Here is a 22,553-nt window from a genome sequence, read left to right on the forward strand (position 1 = left end):
ACGCCTTAAATGCTACTGCGGGCCAGGCAGCGAGCAGAGCACTTCTGCATATGTCATCTCATTCAGAGCTCATGACAACTGCCATGAGGCACAGAAATGTTATCCCCATTTTACAGATAAGTAAGTTGAGGCTCAGAAAGGTTAAGTCACTTGCATAAAGTCACACAGCTGATCAGTGGCAGAGGTGGAATTTGAACTCAGATCTTATCTCCCCCCAAAGCCCATCTTCTCCTGAGCCAAATATATAAATATTTAATTCCTGGATGTTTGGCATTCCCCAGCCCTTGCTTGTTTCCTTTCATCATAAGGAAATCAGAGATGAAAGGGAGCTTCACTGAATGGACTCCCAGCCCAGGACTTGGCCTCACCGACCACGCAAAGAGCCAGCTGTGCCTCCTGGGCCCGTGGTGATATGGACGTAGTCCCAGTGCCAGAAACTTTCCAGGCTGTGTCTGTTCTCCAAGAGCAGCAGTATAAACAGCTGGAGTCCCCAGGCCTGACTGTCTGCGTCCCAGCACCTGGCTTTATTCACTGGCGCTAATAGACCTGACAGCAGAGAGAGGCAGCCAGAAAAGCAACAGGGGTCTCTACCCATTCCCGACGAGGAGAGGGCTGAAGCTGCCAGCCCTTCATCTGACCTTTCCAGGGACTTTCATTGAGGCGATGCAGAAAACGAAGGTAGGGTTGGAACAGGAATGGAAAAAAGGGAAGAGGGAAGGGGGTCCTGAACTAGAGCAGCCCCCTTGGCAGGCTACAAGAGAAAGATCGGGAGCTAGAACTCAGAGGGATCCATCCAGCTTGTCTGGACACACAGAAGTGTGCACTAAGTGCTTATACTACAAGCATACACGGGTCTGTGTAGTATTTATGCCCCTGTGTATACTGTGGGGCTGTGTATTTGTGCAAATGTGTATGCACATAGGCATGTTGTACATGTATATGCTAGCTTAAAAATACTGAAACAGGTAACCTCCAAGAGAAACGTGTATGACCAAGTACAGGTATGAACATAAGTATGTCTGCTTCTGTGGTTATAAACGTACACGTAAAAAAGTATGGATTGCATGTTCCTGTGTGCACACATATATGTAAGAATATGTACAAGTACTTAAGAGTGAATGTACATGAAGTGTCTTGTCTTCAGTTACACAACTGTATATGGGGATTTGTGGGTAGATGAGCACATATTTAAGTATACTTCAGCATTTGAGTGAGCACATTTATGTGTGTATGCACATGCGTGTGAATGTGTGTACACACAATTACATGTGAATAAGTGAAAGAGTATTTAAATGTGTATCAGTATGTGAGTACAAGTATGTGTATGCATGTGTGCAGGGGCACGTGTGAGTGTGCACATGTGGGGACACACTGAGAGCTGGGATTCATGTGTAAACAAATGGGAGAGAGACAGAGTGTGTGCATGTGTGTATATATGTGTCTGTGTGCGTGTGTATTGATGTCCTTTGGGCATGAATCCCAGTATGTCCATTATTAGGACATGTGCTCTGGCCTCTCTTGCCAAGTCTTGGGCCAGCTTGGCATAGAGACAGGCACACTCTGTCCAGGACCCCCAGTGATTGGTGACAGCCTATCCAACTATAGTCCACAAGTTTGGCCTCATTTGTAGGTATTAAGGAACAATGGACAGAGTCCTGGCCCAGAAATCAAGAGACCAGGAGTTGAGTTCTAACTCTGCCACCATTTCATGCTACTGATACTGAGTCCCTGCTAGGTATCTGGCTCCAAGAATGGTGTGTAGAACACACGAGTAATAGGTATGAAAGACTTTCATGAATGCTATAGAAAGGCAAAGGATTGTTAACTACTGAACCAATCAGCCAAGGACTCCAATACATAAGCCTGAGGAGATGCCTTCTTGGTTTTTTTCCTTCTGTTCCCTATTTATTCATTTATGCTTTCCACCTCCATTTATTAAGGTCCTGTATGTGCTGAACATGGCATTAAGCTCTAGGAATAGAGTTCTGTTTTATTCATATTAGTCTAGGCTTTCTTGCTGCAACAAACAACCCCCCAAATCTCAAAGTCTTAAAACAACAAAGACTGATTTATCACTCATCTCAAGTCTGCTACAGATCCAGGGGACTCTCCAAGACTATTATCCTCGATGTCGTGGCTGAGCATTGCATCTCCATATCAATATGTGATTTCACATTTGTTGTGCAAGGGAAGAAAGCACTGAAGCCTTGAGCACCTCATTCTCCAAAGGAAGTCACGTGGCCCTGCCTGAAGAAAAGTGTGATCCCCCCACATCCCCAGAAGTAAACAGAATAGTAGGTCTCTGCTTTCTCGTTTGGAGACAATGAACAACAAAACCAAAGGTGACAACACAGTGTGATGAGAGAGATCACAGGACACTATGGGACATAGCGAATCATGACAACCCATAGCAATATTGGCCAACACTTACCTCCTATGTGCCAGGTACTGTGAAAACGCTGTTGTGTGACTTTGGGTAATTTTTCTAAAGTGGAAATCTGATCATGGTACTCTCCATGTTAAAACCTTCCAGCAGAGGATGATGTCACAGAATGACCCAATGGTAAGAGGGTTTTAAGAAACCTGTTTGTGTTCAACGGTGCTAAAGGAGGGGGAAAGTCAAGTAAGAAAAGACAATAGTATCCAATGGGTTGGCAGTGGGGGCTGCAGGAAGGGGAGCGTGAATGAAATTAGGGAATGTAACATCAGGGGCATGGAGAAAGCAGAAGACAAACTGAAGGAAAGACAGTAGGAAGATAATTCTTCCAAAAAGCTTGGCTGTGAAGAGAGGGTGAGGTGGCAGTGTTTGTCATTTATTGATCACTTTATTGAAAACCTAGCATCTGTGCTTAGCAAATTATGGGGATTATTCCATGCAATCCAACAATCCCATTTTATAGATGAGGAAACCGAAGCTCAGAGGGGCTTAATTCACTGAAGGCTTTCCAGCCGATAAATGTCCTCACCAGTTACTATCCCCCCGGCTGCCTGACTTCTGAAGCCCTGCTCTTGGCCCAACCCACCTGCTCAGCATGAGGCAAGAGGAAAGGTGGCAGAGCCAAGGGGACGACGGGCCATCGGAGGACATGACCTCATCCTGGTCTTCTGCACTGTGGTCTGGTTAATCAGTAGGATCTGTGCAATTCTATCAGAACTTGCATCACAACAAGACCTTGTCCAACCATCCCTTTGGATATTTGCAAATGAGACCTCAAGATACACAAGGACAGCTACCACTACCCCTTAGTCCAACCCTAAATGTTAATACATTGTTTGGGAAGCAGTACTTTACAACTCCAACCTACTTCTGGGGTCAACTGATTGAATAAAGCAGATACATTGAGTCATGAAGATAAAACTAAATCCATCTACTTCTTCCCAACCCTGCTGATGTCAGTCTAGGTGACATCATCTTTCTCCTGCTTGACTAAAACAACCTCCTACCTGGCTTCCATGCCTCCCCTCGTCCTGTCCCCTACCGCTTCCCATAGTGGCTAGAGGAATCTTTTGAAGCCCTAAATCCGATCACAGCATTCTCCTGCTTCAAGACCCACAGCAGCTTCTCTTCCTCTATTCTGTTCTGTTCCGTCCACCCAGAGAGATCTCTGTGTGAAATGGCTCCTTCTCATCCTGCAGGGCTCAGCTATCTCTTCAGAGAGCTCTTCCCTGACTCCCTATCTAAAAATGATCTCCCTTCCAGTCACTATCACATCACTATGTTCCTTGAAGCAACATCTCAAATGTAAACATTCACTTGTTTGTTGTCTTGTTTGCTTTTTTATTTGAAGGGGTTTTGTTTTTTTTTTTAATTTTATTATGTTATGTTAGTCACCATTATCACCATACAATACATCATTAGTTTTTGATGTGGTGATCCATGATCCATTGTTTTCGTGAAACACCCAGTGCTCCATGCAGTACGTGCCCTCCTTAATACCCATTACCGGGCTAACCAATCCCAAGGTGAGGCCACTGCCATCCCAATTCTGGGTTAGTGGGCTTCAAAGCATTGCTTTTAACAGCAGCTCAGTTCAGTTTTAAGCTAAATCTTCTGTAGCACTTTGACAAACTGATTAAACAAACCAAAACAAGGCTATCCCTTGGTTTTTCCCTCAATCCCTGCCTCCCCAAGGCCACCCCAGGGAACCTCCTCAGAACCCAAAAATCATTTCTATGCATACCACTTCAAAGACATTTCCCATTAGGTAGCTGTGTCCCAGTGTTAACTCACACTATGCTACAGACAGCTAGACTCTGGAACATTCTTTTAAATACCTGAGTAACAGATGAAAACAAGCTTTTGTAGTCAGTCCAATAAAAAAAAGAGAGAGAAAGAAAAGAAGAATGACCCCTGCTTCCCACTCTCCTCCAACTCCCACTGTCCTATCCTGAGTTAAGCACTACAAACAAGTCATGTACATCCTGCTACCTCGCTCGATCGCACATACATATATGTACATATGCACAACCGTTGTATAAATAGGACTGTGTTCTTTCCCTTCCCACCGTGTCTTGGAATCTCTCTCCCCGTGACTACATATGGTCTAACTCATTCCTAGGTCTCTGCACAACACCAACTTGGAATATAAGAGTTGGTTTATTACCACATGCCAGATAGGACAAATAATTCTAATCTGTTTCCAAGCTGCCTGTAAAATCCCATGCTCCATGGGGCACCTGGGTGACTCAGGCAGTTAAGTTTTGGACTCTTGATTTCAGCTCAGGTCATGATCTCAGGGTCGTGAGGTGGAGCCCCGCATCACATCGGGCTCCACGCTCAGGGGGAACATGCTTGACATTCTCTCTCTCCCTCTGCCCCTCCCCCTGCACTCTCTGTCTCTCAAATAAATAAATAAATCTTTAAAAAAAAAAATCCCATGCTCAGGACAGGCCATCATTCTGTGGTATTAAACCACTCTTTTCGGGACGCCTGGGTGGCTCAGTCGGTTAAACGTCTGCCTTCAACTCAGGTTATGATCTCATGGTTCTGGGATCAAGTCCCACATCGGGCTCCCTGCTCAGTGGGGAGTCTGCTTCTCCCTCTCCCTCTGCTGCTCCCTTGCTTGTGCTCTCTCTCTCAAATAAATAAATAAGATTTTTTTTAAAAAAGTTCTTTTCCTGGTGGACCTTTTATGTTTATGCAGCTTTTTACTATTACAAACAATGCCACAAAGAATATTCTTGTACATAACTCTGCACATTTCCTCAGGATGTTCCAGAGTGGAATGACTTGATCAAAGGACATGCAACTTTTTGTGATTTTGACAGATTCATTGTCCAGCTTACTTCCAAGGAAGCTTCTAATTCACTGTCCCCACAACAGTGTTCATCTCTCTTTATCCTTACCGACCCAAGATATTGTCAAGCCTTTTCATTTTATCAAACGGAATTTTTTTTAATGGTGCCTCATTGTCATTTTTAATTTTCACTCCAGACTCCTAGTGAATTTGAGCATCTTTGCATATTTTTTGCGTGCTGGGCATTATCAATAATATTATAGGTTTCCCTTTTTACATGTACCTCCTTAATATAGTTGGTTTTGTTTTTCTGTAAAGTATTTGGTGGTGGTTCAACTCTATTTTTCTCCAATTAGATAGTAATTTCCCCATCATTATTCTTAAGTGGTCAGTATTTCTCCACTGTGAAATGTTATCCTTCTCATAAACTAAATCCCCATATATACCTACATCTGTTTCCAGTCTCAATGTGTTGTTCTGTTGCTTCATTTGTCTGTTTCTGCACCAATACCACACTATCTTAATTATTATGGCTTAACGTTATATTTCTATGTCTGGTAGAAAAAGTTCTCTGTTGTTCTTTACAAGGTTTTCCTGATGTTTCTAGCCCATTTCCCCTTCCTTATGAACTTTAGAATCAGCTTGTTGAGGCTGATAAAAATCACCTCAGGTTTTTATTGGGGTTGCATTGAGTTTATAGATTAATTTGGGAGGAACTGACATCTTTACAATATCATATAAACACGGTACATCTCTCCATTTATCTAGGTATTCCTTTATGCCTTTCAGTAAAGTTTTAGAGTTGTTGGGGTTTTTCTTAAATATCTATGAGTCACAGATTCTTGTTAGGTTTATTCGTGGATATTTTGTGAGGTTGGCTGCTGTTTTGGACGAGATCCTTTTGTTGTTGTTGCTTTTTTCCATTACACTTTGTCTCTCTACACAGCTAATGCTAGGTCATTTTTTATACTCTTGGGTTTGGGGGAATCCAACAGAAAGTCTATTAAATGTCATCCAATTAGATATGGCTCAACACTCCACAAAGCCTCGATAAACTGAATACTAAAAGAAGGCCAAAGAGAGAAGGCTCAGAAATGCCATTAGAGTCTGTTACAGACAGAAAACGGGGCTGGATGCCTCTCTCCCAGCACACCACCGAGGGGGGCGTCGCAATCGGGAATTTATGACAGCTCAGAGTTGGCTCCCTATCATCGGATTCAGAAAGGCTGACTCAGGACAATCAAACCCACAAAAGACTGAAGTTGGTAAATAAGACTGCCACGTTATTTAATTTACAGTGGGGCCTTCCATTCAAGTAATAAGAATGCTATGTCCTCCATGAAAGCACTCCCTTGCCGCTCTCTGAATATCGGGGAAGCCAATCAGGAGTCACATTAGACATACCTGGAATTACAGGAAAAGAAGACAGACAGTCTTTAGGGAAAATTTCATCCAGGCCAGAGAGAGATCTAAGAAAGCATCCCTGCCTCACCACACAGAAACCCTCTCTGCAGGAATGAAAATGTTGGTGTTCCCCCCCACCAGATGATGCTAGATTACCAACTGCCAAATTCCTGCTCCTCAAAACACCCTTTCTCATACTACTAAATGAATACTCCCATATGTTTATAAAACAGTTCTCTAAATGAGATACAGTCCAGTAAATTAGGGTTCCAGTTATTAAATTACAAGCACAGGCCTGTTCCAAATCATCGGGATTACACGTGGGACATTGTGATTGATGCTGGGCCTTGCCAAACTCCTCTACTGAAAATTCTTCTCTGCTGTTAGTTTAACCCACACAGAGCAACCTGTGGTTTCCATATTGCCAAATGTGCTAGTGGCATGTCTCACTACTGTGCCCCGTGCTGCCAACACTGTCCTCGTTCCTCTTTCCAGCTTAACATCCACCCCCAATTTGCACCCTTTGGCAACCAGTTATGAAGCCACCTCACTGTTTAATATCCCAATCCAAAGTTCTTCACCTGCTACTGACTATAAGGACATGCATGAGCCAACCTGTCACATGGGCTCAGTGGGGTCCCAGTATACTATGTCTGTTATATTTCTTTTACCTACCCACATAGGAATTTGGTTTAAAAAAAAAAAAAAAGGAACTAGAGTAGCAGCATGCAGTTGTGAAAAGAACATGAAATTGGGAGCCAAACATTCCTGGATTCATATCCCTGCTCTAACACCTACTAGCTATTGGGAGCTTGGGGCAGACATTTAACCTCTATTTGATCTCTCTGGATTTCAGTTTCCTCCCCTGTAAAATGAGGATAATAATACCCAATGTGCTAGGTTGATGAAAGGTTCAGAGATACAATGCATATAAAGTTCTAGCAAATGCTAGACTCCCAATAAAAGTAGTTGCTATTAGCTTTTTATGTAATTATTAAACTCATGCTGTGTTTTAGTGATTCCCTAAAGACAAACAAAGACGCTCAGCTCCGCTGGTCCAAACCATCCACAGTTCTTTACAACAAATGTATCTCTGGTTGCGTGAAATCCGAATGAGAACGCACCAGGCAGTGTGGTGACTTGGGAGAGGTTCAAGCCACAGAGCCAGCATCTGGATCCAAGGAGTCAATGGGTCGGGATCTGGGGAGTCTGCCAGCACTGGACTTGAGTGTAGAGCAGACGATGGGTCAAATTCAAGGGTCAGATCAGGACTGAGGTAGAAGCACTAGTGGACTGCTGGACTTGGGGCAGAAGCTTTGTCCTTTTAATACTTCCTGATAATTGTGGGTCTCTGCAAACCCACAGCTACATAATCATAGCGAGAAGCAGTATCCGATGACATTCAGGTGACATGAAACTCTCACTTGGGGCAATTCTAGGAGATCCCGGGCGGTGCAGTCTAGGACTTAAGTGCGTGGGCTCTGGCATGAAAATCTTGGGTCCAAATGTCAGCTTCGGCACTTACTCGCTGTGTGATGTCAGAAACAGTACTTTTGCCTCTGTGTGCCTTGATTTATCTAACTGTAAAATGGGAATGGTAATAGAACCTACATCACAGGATTATTATGAAGATAAAATAACACACATCGTGCTCTTGTCATCATTCCTTACACGTGGTTAAGTCTCAATCTTAAGTATTAGTATTATTTGCACCGCTGTTATTAATTCTGGATCTACCAGTGACTAGCGGTGGGAACTCAAGATTTTAGGACTTTAATTTCCTCACCTGTCCAGTGGGGAGAAGAATCTTCTCTTCATGCCAAATGGCACAGAACAGCAACTAAATATGATGCATTATTAATAAAAAGGAGCCAATGCTATATACTACTTAAAAGCAGACTTTGGAGTCAGCGAGTCATGGATTCAAGTCTCGGCTCTGTCACTAACTTTACACAAAGCCCTTGATATTCCCCAGGCCTCAGTTTATCTGTAAAATGGCATCACTGTGAGAATTTAGAGAGAAAGTGTCCGCTAAAGCTCTTAGCACAGGACCTGGCACTCGGGCAGGATTTAGTAAACTCTGCATATGCCAATGAGCCAGGTCCTTACTCTCACAGAACTGGGAAGAGCTGGGGCTGACTTGTCTCACAAAGTCTATGACTTTGGCTCCCCAGTGCTTCTCAGAGGTCTGAGGAAGTGCTTAGGAAGAAGGGCAGCAGGTGGGCGAGGAAGGAGCGGCTCATAAACCAAGCCTGGGCATCCTCTACTCTGATGCCCCCAGGCCCTGGCTTTCAGCAGACTGGTGCAGCTCTCATGCTAATCCCAAATCCTGTCAGAGCCAAGTTCACATTTGAGCTTCTCCAAGGAAAGCAGAGCCTGCTTAATGGCACCTTCAACTAGGTTCTCCTTCTCCTACCCTCAAAGGTGTACAAGGAGATAGGAAAAGAAGTGGGATGGGGTCAAGACGTCTGTATGCAAGTCCCACCTTAGTCGCTGAATTGCTGTGTGGCCCAGGGAGAGTCCCTTTCCCTCTCTGGGCTGTGTGTAAAATGAAAACGCTGAGACAGAATTCTCCACAGGTTCTTTCTAACTGTAATATTTGATGATGGTCATGACAGAAATATGCTTCTCTCATCTACCCCAGACTCCATTCCTGCTGTCTTAGCTTAGCTGGCCCTTCTTGGACTGCCACAACAGCCTCAAAACAGGTCCCCCTGTGCCTGTTTCTCTCACTTCCAGGACTCCATGGTCTTTCTGCCATACTGACCTTTCTGAAATCAAACAGAGATATTGCTCCACTGCTTAAGACCCCAGCAGTGCCCAGTTGACTACATGACAAAATCCAAACCCCTTGGTTTGACAGTTAAAGATATCTGCAGTCTCAAATCAACCCATTTTACCGCCTTATCACAGCAGAGTAGTTGAGAGCATGAACTTGTATAATCAGACAAACCAGATCCAAATTCCAACCTTACTGATTACTGGGTGAGTTTGGACAAATTACTTAACCTCTCTGAATCTTCGTCTATAACTTAGGTTGAAAATACCTATGTTATAGGATTGTTTTAAAGATAAAATGAGAGGAAATGTGTGGCGTGCTTAGCACAATGCCTAGAACATAGTAGGTCCTCAATAAGGGGGACCTATTATTACTTCTACGGCTAGTGGTTGAGCAAAGCTGAATGGTCGGAAGGCCCCTACTTCCACACCTTTGCTTGTGCTGTTCCTTCTACACGAGATTCCTTCTACCTGCAACTATATACACCCTGATGTAAAGACTCTGAGGAGCTATATACACCCTGATGTAAAGACTCTGAGGAGCTATATACACCGTGATGTAAAGACTCTGAGGAGCTATATACACCGTGATGTAAAGACTGAGGAGCTATATACACCGTAATGTAAAGACTGAGGAGCTATATACACCCTGATGTAAAGACGCTGAGGAGCTATATACACCCTGATGTAAAGACGCTGAGGAGCTATATACACCGTAATGTAAAGACTGAGGAGCTATATACACCGTAATGTAAAGACTGAGGAGCTATATACACCGTGATGTAAAGACTGAGGAGCTATATACACCGTGATGTAAAGACTGAGGAGCTATATACACCGTAATGTAAAGACTGAGGAGCTATATACACCGTGATGTAAAGACTGAGGAGCTATATACACCCTGATGTAAAGACTCTGAGGAGCTATATACACCGTGATGTAAAGACTGAGGAGCTATATACACCGTGATGTAAAGACTGAGGAGCTATATACACCGTAATGTAAAGACTCTGAGGAGCTATATACACCGTAATGTAAAGACTGAGGAGCTATATACACCGTGATGTAAAGACTGAGGAGCTATATACACCCTGATGTAAAGACTCTGAGGAGCTATATACACCGTGATGTAAAGACTGAGGAGCTATATACACCGTGATGTAAAGACTCTGAGGAGCTATATACACCGTGATGTAAAGACTGAGGAGGCCACATCCCGGTCTCAAGTCCTGTCCTGCTCTAAGCCTCGCTCCTCACCTCCGGACTTTCTCCTCACACACCCCTGTCCTCCTTTCCAGCTGCAATTAGACAGAGCTCCCATCTCAGAACAACACCAGACCTAGAGAGGCTAACTTCAGTAGGATGAGGCAAACTGAAAGGGGCTATTTCCTGGGACCCCTGGGTGGCTCAGTCGGTTAAGCGTCTGCCTTCGGCTCGGGTCGTGATCCCAGGGTCCTGGGATGGAGCCCCGCATCGGGCTCCCTGCTCAGCGGGGAGTCTGCTTCTCCCTCTCCCTCTGCTGCTCTCTCTGTCAAATAAATAAATAAAATCTTAAAAAAAGGGGGGGGGCTATTTCCAATGTCACCGTCTCTCTGAAAGCTTTTCCAGATTCATCCAACCTGGCTGGAAACTATCTCAACAGCTTGAGAGCAATATCTAATAGCAAAGTTTTAAAACCCCCTTGACCTCTGTCACTGTCGGTTTTGTACGGTAGATATTTGTGTCCATACCTTGCCTCACCCGCTAGATAATTTGAACTGTCTGAGGATAGAAACCAAGACCTTATGCCTCCATCATCACCATTCTAGGCCTAATACATGTTTATAGAGTAGAAATGAGTCTCGAGAAGAGACATCGCTTGAGAGCCAGAATGCTGAGACCTAGGAAGGTCTAAGAATCTGGTTCTTTGTCCAGGGCTTGGGCGCTGTCTCTTGGCTCTGATTGCAAAGGTAACAACACCCCGCCCACCCCATCCCCTTCTCACCACTACACTCACACAGGCTCTTTCCTACTAAAACACTTCATGCTTCCTCTTTTGCCACAGTACTGAGTTTAGAGGAGTCTACTGGAAAAGGTTAGAATCTGAAATTAGACACAGTGGGGGTGGCAGTGGGGGGCAAATCCCACTGCAGGTGGCACCACAGAAAGCGGCCAGTAAATGTTTATTGAATGACAGAATGAGTGAATGAAGGGATTAATGCTCTGCCTTGGTCTTAGAAGCAAGGCAGTTGCCTAGGTACCAGAAAGCAGACCATCAGGGACTCTTCACAGGGAGGATGGGTGAGTTGATGCTAAAGACTATTGAGCTAGAGCTCTGGAAATCCCTCCCACCTCAGACTTAGATGGGCCACCCTTGAGAGCTTGAGACCTGGAAGCCAACTACCAGAGCTGGAACCTGAGGTTCTAGGGTAGAGAACTCAAATGTTGCTCCTCTGGCCCCTGAACCTGAACAGGGCCCCCCAGCATGTTGAACACTGACCAGCGTGATTGCAGGGCTAACTAAGCAAAACAGCCTTTAGCCTTCAGCCTATTACACCAATTACATCGATTGCCTCCAAACTGCATTTCCTACTGCCGTTTCCCAACCAGAGGGGAGAAAATCGATGCAACAGCTTGTTTGGGCAGCAGCTGCTGTGGGCAGAGCGTGGGCTGCCAGGAGGAGGAGTCGAGCTGCCCGAGGACACCAGATACATCCTCCAGGTCTCCTGCTCTCACTTTTCATTAGCCATTTCATCACGAGACCCTATGGCTACTTTGTTTTTCTTCTTTTAAGGGATGTGCCTTTACCTTTTTTTTACCATCAACATGCATTTACTTTTATAATAAGAAAAAAGAAAATATTTTTTAAATATCAGTCATAAAATACAAACATAATAATGTTAAAATTCTTCAAAGCCTCCACATGACTCTCAGGATGAAGCCCAAATTCCTCAGGGCAGTTGGCAAGGCCCCATAAACGGTCCTCCCCTTTCTCATCTGCTTGCTCTCCTTTCCAAAGGACTATGCCCTGCTTTGCCTCTAGGCCTTCCAATATGTGGTTCCTCCTGCCCCAGAGGGCTTGTCCTCTTTGGCTCAACCACATCTCGTCTGACCTTGAGTATTACTTCTTCTGGAGCCTTCCCTGACCACCAGCCCCCAGTCTAGTGGGAGGGCCTGTCTTCTACACCTCCCTGGCACCCTATACTTAATCCTTATGGGAGCCCTTATGTCCATGTGCTGTCAACATTACACTTAGGCTCTGTGGCTGCAAGAATATGTCTTTCTTGTTCTCAGCAGATCCTCCAGTGCCTAGAACAGTGCCTAGCACTCAGTAGATGCTCAGTTAAATGTTGCCGGAAAAAAATTAAACTAGCAATTAGCTATTCAATTTGGAAGGGTTCTTCGAGACCATCTATCCTAACTCCTTTTAACACTAGAGAAATAAATTCAGGTTCCAATCGTGGGTCCTTTACTGAATTGCTGTTTGACCTTAGAAAATGCCTTCCCTCTCTGGGTCTCAGGCTCTCCACTCTCAAATGAGGAAAGCTCTTCTTAAGTGAACTTTTTCTGGCTTTGCCTCCTCCTCCCTCTGGGTATTGGGTAGCTCCTAGGTGCACTGACTGGGTGGGTAGGCGAGACGGTGCAGGAGAAATGTAAGGTCAGGTTCATCCTCTCAAAATGTTGCTGATCAAGTGGAGGAGATAAGACACATACAGTGCTAAAGGACATGTTTCCAGTGATTCTGTTTTGCTGGGAGATCAGAAAAGGAAGAGGCCATGGAAGCCTGGCGCATTGAGGCTCCTGCAGAAGCTGAAGCCGCTGAAGCTGAGCAGGCAGAATTCACGGAGGCAGCGAGGGGAGAGGAGTATCCTTGGCACCCAGCTGGCTATCCGCCCCTGTGGGATGGAACGGCATGTGGGGCTGACGGGCCTTCGGAGCCCAGCTCTGCCACTTACTAGCTCTGGGCCTTGGACAAGTTTCACAGCCTTTCCAAACCTTGATCCCCTTCCCCTCACTACGGGAACTTGGATGTCTAGCTTGCCCATGTTTTGCGAGGATTAATTGTGTGAGACAGTATCTAGAATGGTGCCTGGTGCCTAACAGACCATTTTAAGAAAGGCCACTTTCTTTTCTTCCTTCCAGCCACATAAACAGCATTGACACGTCACTGGCAAGAACCTCAAAAGTGCAGCTGGGATTTGGGGACTGGAGGCTTTTCCTGCCCTACCATTCATGGTCTGTTTCCTCTGACATGACTTGCCCAGTGCCCCATCACACACACACACACACACACACACACACACTCCACATAAAATTGAAGAGAGAAAGAGAGGCTACTTCTAATTCCCCCATCAGAGGTGGCCAGATTGGGAGCTGTCCATTACTGTCAGCAGGAAACACCAAGTATCAACATCCAGGTCTGGCCTAGAGCCCTCCCTCCACCACGGGACTTATAAGACATGAGATTATGAGACCAAATGTCCTTTTCTATGGGGCTGGAGGGAGAGGCTTCAATTAAATTATAGCACAATCCTATAAAATACCTTGGAACACTTTATGAAGCTATTGATATTTCTGGACGCAAACAGAATGAGGCACGTACTGGGGGGGACCTGGCAGGGGTGAGGGTGAGGGTGGCGAGGAGGGTTGTTTGTTTTAGTCCATCCCTGCTGATGACAGATCAAGAGTGATTAGGAAGAGAAAATGTTACATGACCTCATTTCTCCAGCACCTTCAGGGGAGGCAGCAGGCACTCCTATGTGGAGATGATTCCTGGAAGGACAGCAGTCCGAGTTGGACTTGAACCCAGGTTATTGATCTTTTGGGGAACTATAGACCCTTTTGAGAATCCAACATAGACAGCCATGTTCTTCTTCCTGGGAAAACACAAATAAACCCCAAATTCTACTTGTGGTATCATAATATTCATAGATCCCAGGTTTACAATGCCTCCCTAACAAAATCGAAAATATTTCTTCATGAAAATATTTCTTAACTTCATGACCCACTCTCCTGGCATGGAGACCTACCCATACCACTAACTGCTTCTCAGGCTGTGATTGGTTGCTGAATGGACTCTTTCAGCAATCCTAGGACCAGCTGAACAAATCCTCAGCTAGGAGGCAGAACTCTTACGCTCCACAGTTCAGCTCTGACCTGCCTTTTCAGAGTGATCCTGGGTCAGTCTTAACTCTCTGGACTTCAGTTTCTCCATCCAGAAAAGAAACCAAGGTGGGGGGTAGGGGAGGGAGTTTCGACTAGGCCGGCAATTCCTACATACATTCTGTAGAAGGCAAGCATCATGCCCAAAATGCAAGCGTTCTGTACTCAAAATAAATCGGGGAAATATATATTCTATTCCCCTCTTGGAGATACATACAAATAATTAGCATATTACGGTCTCCAAGAAGTCCCACAATAAAAAAATCAGTTGCATTTGATTTAGTCCAACATTTCCCTAATTGGTTTGATCATGACTTTTTTTTCCAGCAGAATAACTACACTGCAGTCCCATCTGAGAAGCATTAGACTTAGCACTGAGTTTAGAACCCAGTAAGATGTGGCTCCACAATGTCTATTAATCCTCCCAGGGGCGCCTGGCTGGTCAGTCAGTAGAGCATGTGACTCTTGATCTTGAGGGCATGAGCTCAAGCCCCACGTTGGGTGTAGAGTTTACATTAGGAAAAAAAAATTAAAAAGGAAATCCTCCCCAAACAAATAAATCAACATGTGTGATAGAAGGTTGCAGAAGGTTGGGATTGAAACAGAGTGGTATGTACTTTAGAACCAGGAGGAGCACCGCAGAATTCACCCATCCTTCCTTCACTGCTTGGGAACTAATTGTTTTCTTCAAGCAGAACAGTTTGAATGTTCAGGCAGCAGCTTTCAGCCTCTCCTTTTGCTCCATCAATCTACCTGGAAGAGTGATTCTCAAACTTCACTGTGCATGAGAATTACTGCCCTGACAGCCTCCATAATAAAAGGGGGACTTCAACTTTATCTGAGATGTGCTATTTCTCTAGTCGAAAACATGAAGCAAACGTGACACAATGTCAACAGGATGAAAACAGGTGTTTATTATTATCAGGTGGAACTTTATTTTTAAATTTTTTCAAAAGAGTACCATTTAAATAATCTCAGTTCAGAGCTGAATATACTTCATAGGGCATGGAGAGGATTTTCAGGGATGACTCCCCTGACTTTTTCCCTGAGGCACAGACTTTATGTCTCACCCACATAAGCTGCAACCACCCTCATTAACTCTCCAAAAGGGACTTTGGGGAGCACTGAACGAAAGCATCCGGGCCCTCCAAGAGCGGACATCCGGGGCCTGACCCTGACTCCACCTCCTTATCTCCTGGCTGTAGGACTATAGGGTCAACATCTTCCTGAGGCAGCAGTGGAATGACCCCCGGCTGGCCTACAATGAATACCCGGATGACTCTCTGGACCTGGACCCATCCATGTTGGATTCCATCTGGAAGCCTGACCTGTTCTTCGCCAACGAGAAGGGGGCCCACTTCCATGAGATCACCACCGACAACAAACTGCTGAGGATCTCCCGGAATGGAAATGTCCTCTACAGCATCAGGTGAGCTCCACACAGGTTCACCCCTGCCATCCTCCTCAGGATGCACCTGGTCCCATGGCCTCCTGGGGGCAGATGCTAAGAGGTGGGCCAACCACGGGTGCACAGACCTGGGCAACCCCACATCTTTGCACAATGTGCAGAGCCAGCTCTGTAAATTACACTCAGGGAGTAAGAATAACATACTGGGTGAAGTCCTAGGGGTGAGTGGTTCGTTATAACCGGGGGAACTGAGGAAGCATTTTAGAGACAGAAGGGTTAAGGTTAGGCCCCTAAGCTTACCCAGCATTTCAATAAAACAAGAAGGGAAAAGAGTATTCAAAGACAGTGCTCAGTAGCAGGGGTGTTCAGTTACTCAAGATGAATAAGTTCTAGACAGCTGCTGTTCAACATTGTGCCTAGAGTTAACAATACTATATTGTACCCGTAAACATTTGTTAAAAGGCTAGATCTCATGTTAAATGTTCTTATCACAATTTTAAAAAAAATTAGTAGGAGCAAAGGCACAAAGCCTGAAAAGTCATAGCAACTTCAACAAAAATGGGCCTGCCAGGCTACTCACAGGTACAAGCCAGGGCTGCTCCCTCCCTTCTATGAACCCCTTCCATCCTCCATACCTTGTACTGAGTCTATGAAGCTGAGACCCCCTTCTCAGCTGGGAGGTATCCTGCAGATACTGGTTAGGGGCAAACTTTCAGAGTCTCCTGCCAACTCTTCCCATGTAATTCCCCATTCCCTCCCCCAAGTCATGGAGAAAATGACCAATGTCCATGCTAGATTCTTACATATGTAGCATTCACTGAGAATTTACTGACTAGGCTGGGTATTTTACATATATTATTTGTAATCCTCCTAACAATTCCATGAAAGAGTTTCTATTACGCCCATTTTGCAGATCAGACAAGTGAAGATCTGAAAATTTAAGTGACTTGCCAAAGTTCCCACAGTCACCCAGTAGCACAGCCCCGATTCCAATCTGTTGGTGTGCATCCGATGCCCACTCAGAGCCTAGCAGAACAGTGCCCAGCATTCAAGAGGCGCTCATTTGATGAATGAATGAGTATGTGTTTATTTCAAAGAGCTTCAAGGGGACACTGGCCCTAAATGACTCCTCCTCCCCCTCCAGTTCTTCGGGGAATAAATCTTTCTGTTTCCATTAGGAGATGAGCTTTAAATGTCCAGGCCCATAGGCGAGGCTGCAACCATCCTAACCTTCAGATGTGACTGGACTCAGGGTGACTCCTGCGAGCAGGCCAGGTGGGAGAGGGGACTTAAGAATCTCAGCAGGGAAAGGAGGCACCGAGGAGGGGATGGCTGGGTGGAGCCAGAGGTGGACGTGGCCTTCCTCACCCTGGAGCCCATCCTGCCAGTGCACATCCAGATGGAAGGGTGGGGGGCTCAGGATGACCACAGGTGCCCTGATGGTTGGGGCAGGAGAGGTTACTCTGCCTGGATTTTGCTGCTGCCAGGCTGGTTTGGTATCTCTACAAAGCTAAGCCCCATGCAGCATGACAGAAGGACAAATCAGCAGAAAGTGATGTTCCCAAGGTCATTCAACTTCAGAAAATTAACCTAGTGTGACAGCTGCCCTACTTTGGAGCTTTTATCTTCAGAAATTCAACTCTGTTCACTTTCTCTTCACTTTCCCCCTCCCCTTCCCTTCCCTTTTCCCCCTGCTTGCTTATACCTTGTGCTTAAATGGGGCCCAAACCCAGAGCAGTGGGTGTGAGCTGGAGGGAGGAGGTTGATACAGGGCCGTGTGCTCACCATGTGCAGTAAGGTGCCAGCAGCCAAGTGTCCCTAGACCACCACCAATGAGGCGCTTTCCAGGAGAGCAGTGTCAGAAAATAAACACATGAACTCAGAATCCAATGGCCAGGAAACAGTTCTAAATCCTGCCTTTGAGCTATCACGCATTGTGTGACCTTGCAGGAGTCCTGACCAGTCCTTCTCTGCACCTCAGTTTTCTCAACTGTCAAATAAGGGAGTTGGTCTGATGATCTAAGCCTTTTTGGGCTCTGAGAGCCTTTCTTCTCTATTCTCTGCAGCAGGTGCTCCAATGTGGGCACAGCCTTTGAAGCTGAAGCCTTGCATCCTAGCCTGAACTGTGGACTTTACTTCTGTTGGGGGACTCCCTCTGGTTCTAAGGCTCAGCCTCAGCAAGAGTGGAACAAACCAAAATACACAGCTCTCCCAGAAGCCTGGGGCACCCACCACTTCCCAACTGACCCCAGGACGAGCCCACAGGTGTGAGCTAGCTCTGTTTGGACACCCAGGGCCTCTTTAAAATGTTTGATGAGTCCAGTGTATGAAGGGAGGCAGCAAAGAACCACTTGGAGCCCCTACTGCAAGTGCACCTGGATGCCTGAGGCCTGGGGCTGCTCAACTTGGAATTCAGCCTCTGCAGAAGAGTAGGGATCAGGGGCAGTACCTGGCCTCCAGGCCTTCATTTCACTTGCTGAAAGCAGATGTCTAGAAGCCAGACAGACTCCACAGAAACCCAGAAGTTCCACCGACTGTATGACTTTAGGCAACCTACTATATCTCTCTGAGCCTCTATTTCCATATCTGGAATGTAGAAATATACGTATATTATTTCAATAAACACTAGTTCCCTGACCTCCTTGACCTATCCAAGATAACTGATTTTCTGGTAATAACTAGAATGGAGGTACAGCTTCCCTGGTCTGTGGCTCTAGCATCATTCAACTCCCTTCTCTTCTCAGAATCACCCTAACACTGGCCTGCCCCATGGACTTGAAGAATTTCCCCATGGATGTCCAGACGTGTATCATGCAACTGGAAAGCTGTGAGTGCCCTGCATGAGGGCTTTAGAAAGAACCAGACTCCCCTTTACCCATGGGACCTGCAGAAATTCCCATACAGCTGCTCCTAACTGCTGGACCCCACGAGATGACTGAGCCCAAAATACCAGATGGGGGTCTTTGCTTTAGAAAATGCGTTAGAAATCTAACCCCCTTACTGGCTGGCTGAGGCCCGGCTTTGGAGCCGGCGGTATTCTCCCAAGAGGCACTGTTCCATGTCCCTTGTGAATATGCTCTCCAGGAACAGAGGAGAAAGAGCTTGAATAAGCCACGGTCCCTGAACTCCCGGGGACGCTCCCTGCAGCTGGGGAGACAGACAGCTAGCTGCACAAATAACTCTAACACAGGGCAGCAGGTGGTAAGTGTGTTGTTGGAAGTCTGAATGCTGTGACTCCCAGCAGAGAGAGTGCTTCCTTCTGACTGGGATTGAGAGGGGGCACTGGAGGGGGCTTTATGTAGGAGGTCACAAGTGAACCTACTGGAGGAGGGTGCTGACTTTGACTGCAAACAGAAACCAATCTAATTTAAAAGGTGGCATTCAAGGGAAGGACATAGGGCTTCCTCACGGACTTAAAAGAGAAGCTGAAAGTACAGGAACGAGGGCAGAGGATTTGGGTGGAGCACCACATCTGAAGGGAATTGGCACCAGCCAACTCCTGAAACTTCTGTCACTTGACTCAAGAGTCAAGTCCTGGGACAGAGCATCTGACTGGTCTAGTTGAGTCATTAACACCTCGGCCCCCAGCTGATAGTCCCACAACAGTATTCTGTAGAGTCATTCCCCAGAGGAAAAGCTGCTGTGAGCAGAGCAGGGAGCTTGCAAGGATGGTACGCAGGCCAAACAGCAGACGTGAACTGACTAGGACCACGGGGGTAAGAGGTGGAGGCGAAAGGACAAGCCAATGTAGGGGCAGGAAGGGAGGTAGAAGGCAGGGGCTTGATATAAACAATAAAACCAGTTTTAACCTCCTTGGTTGCAGGGGAGGTGGGGAGAGGGTGGAAAGGGAGTCAGGAGGGGGTCGTGGTGAGGCAACATGGGTCTCATGCGTTCCCTCTAGTACCTGATGCCTCTCAGTCTCTAACCCAAACCAACTCTGACATGCCTCAAATAAGTGCTTCTGGGTGGTGACCGCTCCTTCTTCTGATCCCCCATCCCAGTTGGATATACCATGAATGACCTGATCTTCGAGTGGCAGGAGCAGGGAGCTGTGCAGGTGGCAGATGGACTAACTCTACCCCAGTTTATCCTGAAAGAGGAGAAGGACTTGAGATACTGCACAAAGCATTACAACACAGGTAGGTCCAAACATTCATTCAGCCTTTGATCCAACAGATCTTATGAGGTGCCCGTAATGGACACAGTTCTTTACTACCTAGTGGTTAAGAGCATAGTCTTTGAAACTCTGGTACTTTCTTCCCGGATGTCCTGGGGCACATAAGTGAAGCTCAGGCCATAGCTCATTGCAAGGTAGGTGGGAGACACAGTCTTCATTCCAGGTAGCAGCATGCCCAGGTCAAAATGAATCCTATTCCCAAGGTGGAAGGGAGGAGCTGCTTTTAGGACATCTAGCAGTGTCGGTCACAGGGGAACTGGCATTTCTGACAGGACACGGTACACAGAGTGCGCTCGTCAGACCCCAGCAGGAGGAAGCTGAGAGGTGGCACTAAGGTTCATAAACAGTGCAGTTGGAAAGGGTCCCCCTAGACTGCGAGCTGCAAGAGGGGGAAGAAGCCACGGCTGTTCTGCTCAGCTCTCTGTCTCCCAGGCATAGCACAGCCTTTGTAGGAAGATGGGATGCAGGAATGAACTGGGGTCAGACCAAGACTGGCCTCGCCTGCCCTGACACAGGCTGGGAAGGAGCTCACGGAGGCACAGCAGAAGAAAGGCAGTCAGTCAGTACACCAGTTGGAGGGCTGGACAGGAGGCTGCTGCTGAGCCCAGCTGAGGAGAGTGGAGGCATGAAAGAGGCTGCTGACAGGGGCCAGGGAGGGGAGGAGGTGAAGCAGGGGGGTTGAGAGAAATCACTGGGTGCTCTGCTGCAAGTAGAAGGCCCAGGGCAAGGGCAGGCAGCCTGGGCTCTGGTCTTTTGAGGACAGCTGCCCCTTCCTGGGTCACCTCCGAGATGCTTCAGAACCTCCAGAGATACTCTCCTGATCCCTGGGCACACTGAGACGCAGAGAGGTGATGGGACTCCCATTAGCAGCCATGAGAGCAGTGACTTCCCACGGATCACATAGTCACACTGACTCACGTACCACAGCCCGAAACTGTTCACACAGTGTTTTCTCATTCATGATCTCATTTGCTCTTCACTATTCCCACTTCAGTGAGAGCTGAGTTCTGTGCTAGGCCTTGTGGATGCGAGGGGGAGAGGCTGACGAGGCCCTGCCCACACGGGGCAACCAGTCCAGGGAGCTCTAGGAACTCCCCTAGTAACCGCGCTGCAGGGGGCTGGTTGTGGGGAAGAGTCCCAGCATCCCAGGCAGAGGGATTAGCAGGAGCCAAAGCTCAGAAAGGTCAAAGTGCAGGACATGCTCAAGGCAAGGGATAGAGTGGAGGGGCTCATGATTAGGGTGAAGAAAGAAGGGAAGTGGGTGGAAAAACAGGCTAGAGCATGACTATGAAGAGCAGACTGAAAAGTTTGAACTTTTCCCTGTAGATAATGGGGACTTTCTGGTATGAGGAGAGAAGGAAGGAAAGAAAGTTTTTATAAGAGGAAGTAACAGGATCAAGTCATGTTTGGGGAAGATAACTGATCCATTAAGGCCCACTCTTAGCAACAAAACAGGGCTGATGAGGATGATGGCAACTGACATCCCTGAGCATAAATGATGTGACGACTGTGAGAAGTTCTTTATAGGCATCATCTCATTTTATACTCACAGTAACCGTGCAGGTAACCACATGAGGTAGGTATCATCTTCATCATCATCATCATCATCCCCAATTTTCCGCAGACGAGGAAACTGAGACACGGAGAGATCCAATCACTTGACCGAGGACAGAGCTAGTGTGAGGCTGAGCCAGGACTCCAGCTGAGGTTGTTCTGACCTCAGAGTCATGGTCCTACCCACCAGGCTACTTTGCCTTCTCACTCTAACTTCTTACAGGTAAATTCACCTGCATTGAGGCCCGGTTCCACCTGGAGCGACAGATGGGCTACTATCTGATCCAGATGTACATTCCCAGCCTACTCATTGTCATCCTCTCATGGATTTCCTTCTGGATCAACATGGATGCCGCACCAGCCCGTGTGGGCCTGGGCATCACCACTGTGCTCACCATGACCACCCAGAGCTCTGGCTCCCGAGCATCCCTGCCCAAGGTAAGTCCTACTGCCCAAGAGCACAGAACACCTGGACAAAGAAGGACACTCATCTCCCTACCCTGCCTGAGATAAAGGGAGCACAAGGAATTAGTCACTCTGTCTTCACCTGCTGCACTTGGCAGGATCCAGCATTCTGATGCATCAAACCTCTCCTCCAGACTGAACACTATGTTGTATACAGTTGCCAAACCCCACGTTTTGCTCCATTCTCTACCAACATTCCACATACATCCTGCTTCACTTACTATTCACACTCAACTCCACCTCCTCCTCCATTCACTTTTAGTGCTAAATACAACATCCTGCTCCTTTTACCATTAACAGTAGATGCTTTGTGGTGGGGGTCTCCAAGACCACCCCCACGTTCAGAGATTTGATACAACTCACAGGACGCAGCGTATCACTGTACTCA

General features: G+C 46.6%; 1 protein-coding gene across 2 annotated transcripts in view; it reads left to right on the forward strand.

Moving 5' to 3' along the window:
- The window catches only part of GLRA1 (glycine receptor alpha 1), a 78,789-nt gene that overhangs the window by 40,626 nt on the left and 15,610 nt on the right, over positions 1–22,553 (forward strand). For both annotated transcript variants that reach the window (XM_028106487.1, XM_028106488.1), the window contains exons 4-7: positions 15,767–15,990; positions 18,714–18,796; positions 19,971–20,108; positions 21,924–22,138. In XM_028106487.1, coding sequence (XP_027962288.1) covers positions 15,767–15,990; positions 18,714–18,796; positions 19,971–20,108; positions 21,924–22,138 — 660 coding nt within the window. The remainder of the gene's footprint in view (positions 1–15,766; positions 15,991–18,713; positions 18,797–19,970; positions 20,109–21,923; positions 22,139–22,553) is intronic.

This window comes from Eumetopias jubatus, unplaced genomic scaffold (genome assembly GCF_037043125.1).
Source record: "Eumetopias jubatus isolate StellerSeaLion01/CBP00866 unplaced genomic scaffold, mEumJub1_p1.0 scaffold_5, whole genome shotgun sequence".
NCBI classification, from domain to species: Eukaryota; Metazoa; Chordata; class Mammalia; order Carnivora; family Otariidae; genus Eumetopias; species Eumetopias jubatus.